The sequence below is a fragment of the Equus przewalskii genome, chromosome 14 (assembly GCF_037783145.1).
Source record: "Equus przewalskii isolate Varuska chromosome 14, EquPr2, whole genome shotgun sequence".
Lineage (NCBI taxonomy): Eukaryota > Metazoa > Chordata > Mammalia > Perissodactyla > Equidae > Equus > Equus przewalskii.
The window spans coordinates 7,744,345-7,759,644 of record NC_091844.1 but is presented as its reverse complement, the minus strand read 5'-3'; the positions used below and the strand labels follow the sequence as shown (position 1 = coordinate 7,759,644).

The window sequence follows — 15,300 nt, the reverse complement described above, 5'->3', positions numbered from 1 at the left end:
GGTCCGAAGGCGTGGTGCAGTGCTCAGTCTGGGTGCAGTTGGGTGATTCTTTGCTCTTTGGAACAGGGTTATGCCCCCAGTGCAGTGACAGAGGCCCCCGTGAGCACCCTATACTTAATTAAACAAGTGGTTTGATTTCATGGGAGGTTTAGTCTAAATGCATTTGTCTGACAGTTGAAGGAGGTGGAAAATGGCACCTTCTCAGTGTAAACATTTAACTGCTCGCCCGCCCCCTGCTCTTGTTTTGGTTCCCTCGCTGGAACGAATCAGGATAATCCTCTCCCCATGAGGAGCAGGGGCAAGGCGACTGCTTCCAAGGCAGGCTTCTGCTTCCAAGGCAGGCTTCGCATCAGATTGGCCATCGGCTGGATCGAGGCAGGGCAGGAAGCCTGCCATCAGGCAGCCGAGTCGGGTGGGAGGAGAGAGCCTTTGCTTCAGAGGGCACGGGCCCCAGGATGTGGTGACTCTCACCTGCCCCAGGTGAAATGGGGCAGGACGAAAGCGCTTGATCAGACGTGTTCTTTTTCCTCCAGTGATATAGCCCACCTCCACTCACATTCCTCCTTATATTTATATTTAAACCTTGCTCCATTTTGCTCTGATGTACAGTATTTACTATAACCCTTAACTCACTAAACTGGCAAGTTTATTTTTCTGTTTGTTTTGTTTTTAATTGTCATTACATTTCCACTTAACAATTTGTTTCACTTTCTTTGTGTTTTTTTAATCTTAAATTACATTATTAACCAAAACACTAGTGCTCCTAAAAGAGCAAAAGGATGTGCCTTATTTTGTCGTTTGCACCTTTCACTAATGAGCCCCTGTTTGATATGGTTTTAATGATGATGCATCTGAAACGATGTAGCCAAAGCTTCTGTAGCTTTCTGGCAAGAGGCTCACTTTGAAATAAATAATATAAAATTAAGATTTGCCAATATTCTAACATAGATTAATTGGACTTTTTTGTGCGGGAGAGTAAATTCAGCAATTAATGAATTGAGATCAAGAAATGTCAAACCTCTTTTAGGAGTCTTCATTATAATTAATAAAAATAAAAAGCTAAGAGCGTGAAGTGTAGACTTGATTGGTAGTTTGCAGCATTCCTGTCTTAGATGAGCAATATTTCCGAAAAGAGATGTAGCTCTTTCATTGGTTCCAGGTGAAACAGCTCGTTGTTGGGGTGTGTTGTGCACACGCAGAGGCACCCTCGAGAGCATTTTGGGGAATAATGCAGGAGATGCAGGGCTTTGTCTTGGGAAACAGTGCAGTATAGCAGTGGATTGAAATGTTTGATGTTCATCTTTTTAATGTCGTTTGTATTAATGAAATTGAAATTTACATTGCAGACTCAGTCCGCTAGTAGCACACTCCAGAAACACAAATCTTCCTCCTCCTTTACACCTTTTATAGACCCCAGATTACTACAGATTTCTCCATCTAGTGGGACAACAGTGACTTCTGTGGGTAAGTAAAGCAGCAGCAAGAAAGCAGCTGACAGACAGGACTGGGTCACTTTGCGCTGCTCTTTCTGGTGGCTTAGGCATGGCATGGCGGTTGTTGCAGGCACAGACTTGATACAGGAACGCCCATCCTGCTTGCATCGCCTTATTTGCAATGAGCTGCACAGTTGATTTCCTTTTCCATATACATTTCTTACAAATTTCTATTCCTTGACAAAGAGGTGGTTATGACATGTGAATATTTACTTGAGGTGTAGTGGGGGAGGGAGAGAGGCGCAGTGTTTGTGTATACAGAAAATAATTTCAAGTGTACTGTGTTTTAGTGGGATTCTCCTGTGATGGAATGAGACCGGAGGCCATAAGGCAAGATCCTACCCGGAAGGGCTCAGTGGTCAATGTGAATCCCACCAACACTAGGCCACAGAGTGACACCCCAGAGATTCGTAAATATAAGAAGAGATTTAACTCTGAGATTCTGTGTGCTGCCTTATGGGGTAGGTATCTTAATGGCTACTCTGACCCTTTTATTTTTATTCTGAAGAGTGTACTGGTCTCTTAGAGAACTACTATTTTGGATAGTGTGGGGATTTTTTGAAAAGTTGTTGACAGATAAGATGGAAGGCGTCTATGATGCCCATCCTTGTACCTTGTCCTATAGAATCATGTAGGTACACATGCATGCCTGCCCTTGTTTCAGCCATCAGGTATTGGAAACAATGACTAATCTCCATTTCTTCATGTAAAGGAGAAAAATAAAAAGATGAGAAAGACATTTGATTTGATCCATTTTTATAGGGAGAAAGAAGAAATGTGTTGAATTGCTTTTCTTTAAATGTTTCAGTTTAACATTTTTTTCTTTGATCTTTGTCACTTGGGTCTAACATCTAAATGAAGCTTTTAAAAGCAGTCTCCCACTGGCCAAGAGTCTGCACAAGGTGCCTGTTGAGGTGACTTTACCTATTGAATACCTGCAGTGTTGGTGTAGCATCTTCGGAACTTAATTCACCATGTGAGGATATTCATGGAGAGTGTGTCATACACAGAGCCTTGCCATCTTACCTTCTGAGACTTGCCTTTCTATCAACCCTGGTCCATCACTTTCCTCACTCCCGTAGGTAGATGCTGCTTCATCCCTGGTCCATCACCTTCCTCATTCCCACAGGTAGATGCTCTCTTGGCCTTACCTTGTCTTCCAGTCCCACACTTTGTTTTTGTTCTCCTCCTCCCTGAACCCTGAAATTGGCTATTTTTAACAGGGATCCTGTTTCTGCTCAGAAAAGTTTCTTTATCCCTTGGCATTGCAAGTATAAATGGAGACATGGAGTCCACTCATTGGTTTGAGTCCATGGCACATCCTCCTCAACATGATTATTCCGTGAATGTCAACGACAGCCTCTGTATTCCCCACAGGGACTGCATTAGCTCTCCTCTCCTCACCCACTTCAGCCCCCTCCTTCTCAGCCACTGACATTGCCCAAAGCAGCTGAGGCTGGCGGGAGGGCTTTGGCATTCGTCTTCCGAACCTCCAAATATTCCTTGTCATTGAAGGAGGAGCCTGTTACATGATAGAATTTCCTCCTCGTCCACCCTTTGGACGTGCGTCTGTCCATTGACTTCTCTCTTGCCCCTCTCGTAAGCTCCTGCTCAGCCTCTCTCCCAGGGTTTTGGAGGAGTTCTGTCTACCATGGCACACACACCTGCTTTCTCTTTTATTTCCTAAGATTGGGATTTCTGTCCTCCTCACTACTGAGGAGTTTAAACCGCGTCATGAGTCGAGGCCGTTGCTTTTTTAACCTCCAAGGTGGAGGCAGCCAGAGTCGTTTGGGGGATTGCTGGGGTCACAATGTGGTCATGACATGCTCCCGTGCTCAGTGCATGTCAGTTGTGCTCATTTCAGGGAGCTGAGTTCCATCATTTTCATTCATATTAAAGGCCTTTCTTGGAGGTGTTTACGTCATCAAAAATGGTGGTATTCAGTGTCGAAATGTGTTAAATATGTGACTTCTTTGGAATCTGGTCGAGTAATTTTTATCCAGAATGTTTGCACTTGGTAGCAGTCTTACACTTATTTTGTATCCTCTAATGTCCTGCAAAGTTCTGGTCCCATTCTAGGTGACATTAACTGATTTTTTGAAAATTAAAAGCCTTATTTTTCCTAGTTAACCTCTCCAATACCTCTGAGAAAAACAGCATATCTTGAGCCTATGTTTTTGAAAGTGCAGTGCAGCTTCCATTTTATCATTATGTTACAGAAGAGATAAGAAGATGACTTAAAGTTGAAATACATCTCTATAAATCCATGTATTTGAGTCGCTCCTCGGCTAGGGGCACATCGGTGGTGGATTTCCTTACATTGCTTGTGATAGCTATCATGAGTTATCTTTTAAGTTAAGTTTAAAAATAAGCCTCTTAAAGACTTAGACCCAGAAAAGTTAAAACATGTACTTTTAGATCGATAACTCAACAAGAGGAGAAAATTCAGAGGACACTATAGTGTTTTGAGATGACAAAAATTGGCGCATTTATGTTCTGCTGACCAACGTTAGGTAGGTTAGTTTTTTGTGTGCCTTCCTAGAAAATGCTTGCAGCAAGCATTTTTTTAAATCACCTTATATATCTGATTTTTGTTCTGTAAATTGCTACGTAATTATTAAATTTTTTTAATAAGGCAGTTCCCCCTGTTTGCAGCCAGGATTATTTTAACACATCCTTTGAACATGGTTGTTTCCATTCTTGTGTTCGTAATGAATTGTCTGCACTTAGCGCAGAGCTTTTCCTGTAGTATCAGAATTGATCATAGGATTTAAAGGAAATCTTACATCACGTGTTAGAGAGGGCTTAGCCATTTTCCCACCAGCCTACACCGGATTCCTGTGAGTACAATTCCAATTCCTAGGACAGCTTACGTTTGAACAATTAGCGTTATAAATGTTAATTATGTCTAACAATTGGAAAGGTTTAAAAGTATATTTATAAAAATTATTGCAACGTGCAACTTAATTTTGTTCATGGGCCTGTAATTTCCAAGGTGGTTATTTTCCAGTGACTGTCTACATTCCTTCGACTGCTAGTTCTCAGTACTTTACAAAATTACACAGTGCTTGAAAACATATGATGGAGAATTAGAAGGCAGGGTGTAAGTGCCAAAATATCTGCAGTTTTTATGTATATGAAGAGATTTTTTTAAGCTTTATCTTTTATTCTTTCATTCTTTCTTACTGTTAGATCTTGATTGATGTTTGAATGCTATTTATTTTTGGAAACCACATAATAGAAAGATTTCACAAGGCTCATATTTTGCATAGTTCTTACCAGCTTCTTGACTTAGATTTTTTAGTTACTTGATCTTGAAGATTGACCAGGAAAATATTGAAATATTTTTATGAAATGAAACCTTTGGAACGGACTCTTTGTCTGGCAGCAGCTGGATCAGTTAATGTTTTGTTTTTTTCTGCTGCAAGCAACTTTAAAGCTATTTAGAATTCTCACCTAAGTATGTGGAGAGAAAACACTAAGAATAATGTCCAAATAAATTCTACCTTGATAGGGAGGTAGTCATGGCAAAATGGCCAACTCAGAAGTAAAATTATATGAAAATGAGTGGAGCATTGCATAACCATTGATTTCTTTTACACTGATCATCTGTTTTTAAACTGGACAGTGATTTTTTTCCCTTAGCATTGTCATTATTTGATGGGTGTGATATTTTTATTAAAGAAGAACTTCTTTTTTGTAAGAGCATAATGGCTTGTTGAAACCTTACAAAGTGTAAGGCCATGAGTGCTAATTCAAAGCAGTGATGTTGCCTGATTAATAAAATACCAGGATCATCCATGGCTGCACTGGCTGTTATGGTAGCCATTGGCTTCATGTGACTATTTAAATTTAAATGAATTATAATAGAAAATTCAGTTCCTCCGTTGCACTAGCTACATTTCAAGTGCTCCGTCGCCATATGTAGTCCATTGGCTATTGAACATCACAGTAGAAAGTTCTATTGGATAAGGCTGGTCTAGATCTTAATTACAGATGATAGAGGAAGCCATATGCATTTATAAGTCTTTTTCCTTATATTGTACAAATGATCATATTTTGCGGGTTTTGTTTAAGTATCACTCTAGATGAGTAGGGAATGTTCAGGTTTTCTCCTTTTCTCCAAAATTCCAGAGGTTTCCCTCACATTTTCTTAAGTTATTTTGTGGCATATCAGGCTCTAAGAGAATGTCTCCAGAATGCACCTGTGATTTGGTGGTGGCATCTGTGGGGCAGCATGCCCTGGGCTGCTCCTGTAGCACGTATGCTGTTTCTATAAGGGCCAGACACAAACTTGCATTGTATGCCTAATGGATGTTCAATGGGGGACTTTTGTCAGGTCACACTATTAGGAACTGTAGTTGTGTATCCGTAGAATTCATGAGGATTTCCTTACACGTTTTACATTTTTCAAGGAATTATGCATTTGGGTCAGTAAGTGAATGATAGGGAGGGAGAAGTAAGTTGGCTCAAGGGGCAGAGAGTTTTGAATGTTAACGAGGCATTTTTATGCTCCTCTATATAGAGTGTGTAGCTTTTGAAGATACAGTATGACTCAGTATATATTGTAGGAAGATGAGGCTTGTTTTGGTGTGCAGTCATGAGAAAGTAGAAGGAGACTGTTGGAACAACCTCAGTTAAGGTCTCTATCCATCAATTACAAGGTGGCCAGGGCCTGAAGGAGGGTGAGAGCAGAGTAAAGGGAAAGGACGGAGGTCTCCTCAGGGTTTGCTGGTTAGTGTAGCTAGTCTTACAGAGCAGTTGTGGGAGAGGGGATGCTGTTGATAGAAATGACAGAGGTGAAGTAGAAATTTATAGCGGGTAGAAAAGCAGGGAGGATGGGGTATGGAATTAGGAGTGATGGTTCTGAGGTAGTCCCCCAGCAGACAGACAGCAAGGGAGAGGTCTGTAGTTAAGAAGCAGAGAGGGTGCGTGGGGACAAGGAAGGAGACTAAGCGCAGCTGGAGAGAGTGGGAAGACCGTGGCGGCGCATAGTCAGCCAGGATGCGTCCCGGGGGGTCACAATATTTTAATATTCCTGAAAAACTGAGGGACAGAGGACAGAGTGCAGTTGTTTCTTTCTTGATGATGGAGAATGGTCTTTAAGAAAACTTTAAACTGAGTGATAAAGCCAGATCAGTCATAAACTGTTAAGGATTTAAGTGGGCTATATATAGCTCATTCCGGAAGTTTGCTGGTGAAGATAAAGACAGAGATGATAAGGGATAAGATAAAGAGATCATGGTGTCAGGTGAAGGTTTGTGCTGGTGTCTCATGTGGCTAATGAGATGTAGAATCTGTAATACCAAGGAGATGGCGAGCTCAACACGTTGTGGGGGAAACTGAGGAAGAACTGGAAACTGGGGGATCAGGGAGGACATGGAGGGGATGAAACTTGCTCGTTTTCCCCCTTACATCCTTTTTTATATCTAAGTAACTAGTTCACCGTTACTCCTCTGTGGTGATTGCTGCAGTTCGGTTACTTCAACCTCTGACGGTACTAAGGATTTCTTTTTGTGGGTGAGTTAAGGAAACCACTCTTGTCCAGAAAGGTGTTGTCCTTTCCATATAGTGAGGCTGTTTTCCAAGCACAGAGTAAAATTTAGGCTTGTCTGTGTTCTTGAAACAGGAGTGAATTTGTTGGTGGGGACAGAGAGTGGCCTGATGCTGCTGGACAGAAGTGGCCAAGGGAAGGTATATCCTCTGATCAACCGAAGACGATTTCAACAAATGGATGTCCTTGAAGGCTTGAATGTCTTGGTGACAATATCTGGTAAGTATTTGTTTAGTAAAGCAGGATTATAGCACTGTTTAAAAACATCGTACTTCCCAGCACTAAACTTCAGTTAGCTCATTTTCTAACGTAATGGCTGAATGAGATACAGCCGTAGCGTGATTTTAAAATAATGCAATAGATGGGGCCAGCCCGGTGGCACAGCGGTTAAGTGCGCATGTTCCGCTTCTCAGCGGCCCAGTGTTCGCCGGTTCGGATCCCGGGTGCGGACATGACACCACTTGGCACGCCATGCTGTGGTAGGCGTCCCACGTATAAAGTAGAGGAAGTTGGGCACGGATGTTAGCTCAGGGCCAGGCTTCCTCAGCAAAAAGAGGAGGACTGGCAGTAGTTAGCTCAGGGCTAATCTTCCTCAAAAAATAAATAAATAAATAAAATAAAATAATGCAATAGAAAAATGTATTCGGATGTGATCCACACGTGCACACGTAACCTAATGGCTCCTCTAAAGAGCAGTCTTGGGGCTGGCCCGGTGGCAGAGTGGTTAAGTTCACACGGTCTCCTTCGCCAGCCCAGGGTTCATGGGTTCAGATCCTGGGCGCAGACCTACACACGCTCATCAAGCCATGCTGTGGCGGCATCCCACATAAAAAATAGGGGAAGATTGGCACAGATGTTAGCTCAGAGACAATCTTCCTGACCCAAAAAAAAGACTTGAAAAGCATAGGACCGTGCACTTTGTGATTGACAGATCTCCCACATGACCCACACGCTCCCCTCTTGTTGCTGGTGGGTTTACTTTGGCTCATCCAGTGTGTAGGTTTGTGTTGTCCACTTCCTCCCACAGGACTCTTTCATGCAAAAGGGATGATTCTTTGCCATGGTGGCAGAAGTATTGTGTTCTGTTTTCTCCTTACATCAGTTAACACTTACTTTAAGTTTCTTTTTAGAAAGAGCATTTTTTTAGTATAAATTTTATAATGTATGTTCATTATAGAAAGTAAGAAACTACTGCAGAAAAGCAAGTAGGAGAAATAAAAGGAAATCATTCAGAGACAACATCTATTACTTTCCAGTTTTTAACTTCTAATCTTTTAAACGTATGCACACTTAAAATACACACTTGGGGGGAAATCTGCATAAAAATGGTTCTGCAGTATTTCAAACATAGAATAATAATGAGAGAATAATATGATACCCACATACTGACTAGCTGGTTTTAGCACATGTATTTAGTTAAATACACTGTCATACATACAGTTAGCATCCCCTCCCTGTCCACCCGCCTGTGGTAACCACTGTCCTGCAATTAGGGTGGATCCTGTCCAGTCCTGTTTGTCCAGACCATGTAGCCTGCTCTTGCCATGTCATTGAGCATTCCACCATGATACCCATTTTACGTGCCTACAGGATGTGTCTTTGTATAAATGTACTAAAATTTACTCACTCATCTTCTGTTGTAAGTCTTTCAGTTTACCCTCTTTTATCCCTCTCACATAAACATTTTTCACAAATTATCTTTGTAGCTTACTGAACATGTTGCATAGATCACAATTTACTAATAATTTGTATTGCTAGGGTCAAAGATTATGCAAAATTGTAAGATTTTAAATAGGTCTTATAATTACCAGCAGCAATTTTGATTTAATTATTTGCTAAGTCAAGCTTCTTAGTTTATATGTAACAGATTTCTTGCAGTTATTTTGGTCTTCAAATAGGCTTTTGGTTGTAAGTAAAGACATTTGCTGAAATGCAGAAATTTCACCGTCTCATACTTAAATGAGAAAACCATTTAAAACTTGAGTGTTGATGGGAGTAGGGTTTAAAATTGGAGGAAAAATAAATCTGCAGCTAAAAATGGTTTAAATTTCATTTTGTGATCCAGTGAGCAAGATGATTCCTGGGTATCAATAATCAGCTGATACCAGTGACAATGTATTGGTCTCTTTTCTGTATTCTTTTCCCTTTAGTAGCTTTTATTGGTTTTCACAATCATAAAAGTAACACATGTCAACTGTAGGAAGCTTCAAAAATAGAAAAAATTTAGGAAGAATAAAACAAAGTGTTACCCCCATCTCAGAGATAACTCTTGTTAACATTTTCTTATATTTCCTTCTCCTCTTTTCTATAAATGTATCTCACGTTACGAGAATAAAACACTATACATAAAACTATGTGGTCTTTGTTCTACTTAACGTATTATCTTGAGTATTTTCCCACACTCAAAAATTCTTAAGAACTTAAAATGATTGAAGTATAAAATGTAATACAGAAAGTCCAGAGATGCTCAGTGAACTGTCACAGTTAGAATCCATCCCCCATGTAGCCCCCGTCCTGGTGAAGAAGTGGAGCAGTCCCAGCACCGCAGAAGCCACCCTGGGCTGCCTGCCCACTGCCTCCCGGTCACTGTCCCCTCCTCCCCAGAGGGAAGCACTGTCCTCACTTGGAACACCTTAGGCTGGCTTTGCCTTCATTGAACTGAATTCATATAAATGGTGAAATGGAAAGTGTTCTTTTGTGTCTGGCTGCCTTCTTTCTACAGTAGTTTTAGGTTTAGAGAAAAAGTGAGCAGAACGTATAGGCAATGCCCATCTTACCCCTCTCCCCCAGTTTCCCCTGTTAGCTTTCCTTAGTGTAGTACATTGTTACAATTGATGAATCAGTATTAATAAACTATTGTTAATTAAAGTCCATGGTTTACATTGACATTCACTCTTTCTGTTGCACGGTTCTGCCAATCGTGTAGTTATCCACCATTACAGAATCACAGGGACTAATTTCACTGCCCTAAAAATCCACTGTGCTCCACCTGCTCATCCTTCCCCCAAAGGCCCTGTGAACAACTGAGTTTTCTTACTGTCTGTATGTTGCCTTTTTCAGAATGTCATAGTTGGAATTACGTAGTATGTCGCCTTTTCACACTGGCTTCTTTCCTTAGCAGTATGCATTTAAGCTTCCTCCATGTCTTTTCATGACTTGATAGCTCATTTCTTGTTATTGCTTGAATAGTGTTCCATTGTATGGGTGTACCAGTTTGTTTATCCATTCACTTGTTGAAGGACTTCTTGTTTGCTTCCAGGTTTTAGCAGTTATGAATAAAGCTGCTACAAACATTTGTGTTCAGCTTTTTGTGTAGTCGTAAGTTTTCAACTCATATATTTGTAAATACCTGGGAGTGTAATTGCTGGAACGTAAGGTAAGACTACATTTAGTTTTGTAACAAATTGCCGACCAGTCTTCCGAAGTGGCTGTATCATTTTGCCTTCCTACAAGCAGTGAATGAGAGTCCTTGTGCTGCACGTCCTTGTCACCATTTGGTGGTGTCAGTGTTTTGGGTTAGTGTGGTGGTATCTCATTATTCCTTTAATTTGAAATTCCCTGATGACATACGATGTTGAGCATCTTTTCATATGCTTGTTTGCCATCTGCATGTCTTCTTTATGACGTATCTGTTAAGGTCTTTTGCCTGTTTTATAATTGGGTTGTTTGTTTCCCTTTTGTTGCGTTGTAAGAGTTCTTTGTATATTTTGGATACAAGTCCTTTATCGGATAGGTGTTCTGCAAATATTTTCTCCCAGTCTGTTGCTTATCTGTTCATTCTCTTAACAGTGTCTTCTGCAGAACAGAAGTTTTTAATTTTAATGAGGTTTGACACCAATTTTTTCTTTCATTTATCATGCTTTTGGTGTTACATCTAAAAAGTCATTGCCAAATCCAAGGAGATTGTACCTAGATTTTCTCCTATGTTACCTTCTAGAAGCTTTATAGCTTTGCATTTTATGTTTAGGTCTATGATCCATTTTGAGTTGATTTTTGTGAAAGGTTCCAAGTCTGTGTATAAATTCACTTTCTTTTGCCTGTGGATGTCCAGTTCGAGCAACATTCATTGAAAAGACTGTTCTTTCTCCATTGAATTGCTGTTGTTCCTTTGTCAAAGATTAGTTCATTACAGTTGTGTGGGTCTATGTCTGGGCTCTCTATTTTGTTTCATTGATCTATTTGTCTTTTGCTAATACGATGCTATCTTGATTGCTGTAGCTTTCCAGTAAATCTTGAAGTCAGATTGCGTCAGTCCTCCAAATTTGTTCATCTGTTTCAATGTTGTATTGGCTTGTCTGGCTCTTGCCTTTCCATATAAACTTTAGAATCAGTTTATCAATATGCATAAAATAACTTGCTACGATTTTGTTTGGGATTACGTTGAATCTATAGATCAAGTTGGGTAGACCTGACGTCTTAACAATACTGAGTCGTCTTATTCATGATCGTTGAATATCTCTCCGTTTATTACATCACCTTTGATTTCTTCATAGTTTTGTAGTTTTCCTTCTCGGGATGTTGCACAGGGCTATTTTGTTAGATTTATAACTAAGTATTTCACTTTTTTCTTTTAGTGCTACTGCAAAGTGTACTGTGTTTTTAATTTCTAATTTCTTGTTGTTAGTATATAGGAAAGCAATGGACTTTTGTCTGTTATCTTTGTATCTTGCAACCTTGCTATAATCACTTATTAGTTCCAGGGATTTTTTGCCAGTTCTTTAGCATTTTCTACCTTGACAATCATGTCTTGTGCAAACAAAGATAGTTTTATTTATTCCTTCTCAATCCGTATACCTTTTCTTTTTTTTTTTCTTATCTTATTGCATTGTAATGGGAGTAATGAGAGGGGACATCCTCCCTTTGTTCCCCATCTTCGGGGGGGAAGTATCTAGTTTCTCATCATTAAGTATGATGTTAGTTCTAAGTTTTCTGTAGTTGTTCTTTATCACATTGAGGCAATTCTCCTCTATTCCTGTTTGCTGAGAGATTTTATCATGAAATGGGTGTTGGGTTTTGTCAGATACTTTTTCTGCGTCTACTGATGTGATCATAGGACTTTTCTTCTTCAGCTTGTTGATGTGAGTGTCTGATTTCTTTTGCTCAACATCATTCTTTTGTTGCTTGTAGCTGTAGTTTGTTTTTCATTCCTATGTGTGACTACACTACAATTTCTTTACTTATTCCACTGTTGATAAACGTTTGTGTTGTTTTCAGTTTGGGGCTAATATGAACATTGCTGCTATGAGCATTCCTGTTCATGTATTTGGGGCTCATACACACACATTCTTATTAGGAGAGAAATTACTGGATCATAAGTAGAGTATACGGATATCCTACTTTAATAGTGCCAGGCTTTTCAAAGTGGTTCTAACAGTTACAACACTAGTCTCTGGAGTTTCTAATTGTGCCATACCTCCTCTAGTTTTGGGTATCATCACTCTTTAATTGTAGGCACTCTGATAGGTGTATAAAATTGTATCTCCTATGGTTTTAATATGCATTTACTGTTGACTGTTGAGAGCAAGTGCCTTTTTATGTATCTTATGTTTAACTTCTTTGACCTGTTCTAGTTGCTTGCCTAGTTTTCCATTGGATTGTCCCTCTTCTAATTGATTTATAGGCGTTCTTTACCTATTCTGGATGTGAGTCCTTCGTCAGCTCTGTCAGCTGCATACATCTCCAGTTTGTGGCTTGCCTTTTGCTCGATTTGAGTCCCTGCATTGGGTGATTTGTTCAACCCTTCTGTGCTATCAAATGGGAAATAATAGCTACACTGGAGGGTTTTTGAGAATCAGATGACATAATATTGTGAAAGTATCTTAGAAACTCTGTTGGTTGTATTGTTGTGCACGTGTGTTGTGTGTCTTATTGATACTGTACATCTATATGAGTTCCTTATTCTTCTAAAATCTTCCCTTCTAGCTCAGGCCTACACTTGGTGATAAGTCTATAGGGGTTTTCAAAGTCCATCTGAATAGCTTGAATTGAGTTTCTGGTAAAACTCTGATACAAAATGGTTCCCTTAGGGGCATTATATTTATTTATTGAAGTTTCTTTTGGTTACTATTGTTATTACTGATGATAGGTGCTTTTGAATATGTATGTGAAGTATTTGTATTTGTTTTGCTAGGCAAAAAGGATAAATTACGTGTCTACTATTTGTCCTGGTTAAGAAATAAAATACTTCACAACGATCCAGAAGTCGAGAAGAAGCAGGGATGGACAACCGTGGGGGACTTGGAAGGGTGTGTGCACTATAAAGTTGGTAAGTTCCAGGAGGCTCATAAGGGTTTTTTGTCCCCCAGGGTTTAATTAGTTTCCATTTAAAATTTACATATTCTTTGAAGCTTTTAATAATAAACTTGTGTCTGATACCTGTAGCTCATTTCTGTTGTGATGTTTCTAAGGCGTCTTCTGCTAATCCTGAAGTCTCGTCTAGACTCATGGTGCACCTTTAGGCATAACCCAGTTCATCCTGCTGCGCACTCGGTCCTCCCTCTGTCTCGTCCACATAGTTTGTCCTGTGAGAGTCTCTCTTTGACAGTCCGCATTCTTCTCTAAGGTGTTGTTTGAATAACCATGTTAAAGAAGTCTTGCCAGAGGAAAGTTGGCTGGTGGATTCCTCCTTTGTGCTCCAGGTTTATTCTCCATTTTGAGGATGAGGCCTCTGGGTCCTTGCCAGTCACTGATAGAATGTTTGAGAGTTTGCCTAAAGAGCTGTTGCGTGTTGTTTTAAATTAACTGCACTGTGCAAAGCTCCTGTGCTCTTTACTAGTGAATGTATCTAGCTGGCTAGTGAGTGTTTCATGGCAACTGTGCTGTTGTTTTCTTTTTGGCATGCATGCTGTAGTTCTTGTGAAATAAGATGTTGAAAGAATAAAACCAAAACTTTTTTTTTTTTTTGCTGAGGAAGATTTGCCCTGAGCTAACATCTGTGCCACAGTCTTTTTCTATTTTTTATGTGGGTTGCTTCTACAGCATGGCTGCTGACAAGTGGTGTAGGTCCATGCTCGGGAACTGAACCTGGGCTGCCAAAGCAGAGCATGCCAAACTGAACCAATAGGCCACAGGGCCAGTGCCCAAAGCAGATTTCTTTGTGTATGAAAAAAACCCAAAATTCTGATACTAATGTTAGAAATAAAGAAGAAATAATGGAGCTTAGCCAAATTAAAGATTTATGGGAGAGATGGTATACTCTAATGGAATTTGAAATGGGTAGTTGAGAACAATACCAAATGGTCTGTGTGTACTTAAGACTGATTAACATAAGGGGCCTATTGAAAGTTGATTTCTGCTTATATGTTTTCTTTTTTCTATGTTTATGAAAGTACGTAGCATATACTAGAGTCAGTTCCTCTGCTCCCAGGGCTATTACAGTCCTTGACGTTGTCTCCTTGTTTATCTGATCTGTTCGTAACCCTCAGCTCATTGGTTAATGATGACTGCGGGAGCCGCCGCAGTACTGGAATGATTCTGAGAGGTACTGGAAAGTAGTACTGTCTCCTTGGTGTAGATTTGGGGGTTAGGATTTTCTGTGTTGTGTTTATGTGAAATATTTTTATCTGTTGAAGTGTAACTAAAATCATCTAAGGCTGACTTTAATCAGAGTTCATAAGATCTGAAATGGTCATGAGTAGATTATACTACAGGGGGAGCTAGAGGCAGATGTCTTAGACCATCTTGGGCTTTTCCTCCAAAGGAAACAGTGGTCCTCAGGCCTGTCATTCTTCCAGAGACGAGTGTGTAATGCCATTCTTTGTTATCGTTATGCTTTTAGGAAACTATTTGCAGTTTATCAGGACCTGTGCTGTACAGTGTGGTTGCTATCAAGAACGGGGGCTGTTTAAATTTACGTTTAAATTAATTAACATGAAATAAACTTTAACATTTAGTTCCTCAGTAGCACCGGTATGTTCCAAGTGTCCTCTAGCCACATGCAACTACTAGTGGTCCTCACATTAGCAGCACAGATATAAAACCTTTCCATTATCACGGAAAATTCTATTAAACAGCCCTTGTTTGGACAACCTCTTATAATCCTTTGTGTCTTAATCTTAATGTCAATGGTTTATTTGAATAGTGACAATATATGGAATTTAACGAGAATTATCAAGTTAACAAGCCATCTCTCGTGTACAAAGGAAGAATCAAGTAGTAGTGTGCTATTAGATAGCTTAGAAAGAAACCAGTGGGTTTGCACCAGACCAGTAAGTCCTGTGTGGTCAGGGTCCCTCAGAGCATGTTTTAAAGCAG

At 40.0% G+C, this 15,300-nt stretch overlaps 1 protein-coding gene across 50 annotated transcripts in view; it reads left to right on the top strand.

Moving 5' to 3' along the window:
- Nucleotides 1-15,300, top strand: part of MAP4K4 (mitogen-activated protein kinase kinase kinase kinase 4) — a 187,248-nt gene that overhangs the window by 162,239 nt on the left and 9,709 nt on the right. For all 50 annotated transcript variants that reach the window (XM_070573408.1, XM_070573414.1, XM_070573417.1 and 47 more), the window contains 4 exons: nucleotides 1,347-1,464; nucleotides 1,784-1,954; nucleotides 7,123-7,266; nucleotides 13,178-13,312. In XM_070573408.1, the coding sequence (XP_070429509.1) occupies nucleotides 1,347-1,464; nucleotides 1,784-1,954; nucleotides 7,123-7,266; nucleotides 13,178-13,312 (568 nt within the window). The remainder of the gene's footprint in view (nucleotides 1-1,346; nucleotides 1,465-1,783; nucleotides 1,955-7,122; nucleotides 7,267-13,177; nucleotides 13,313-15,300) is intronic.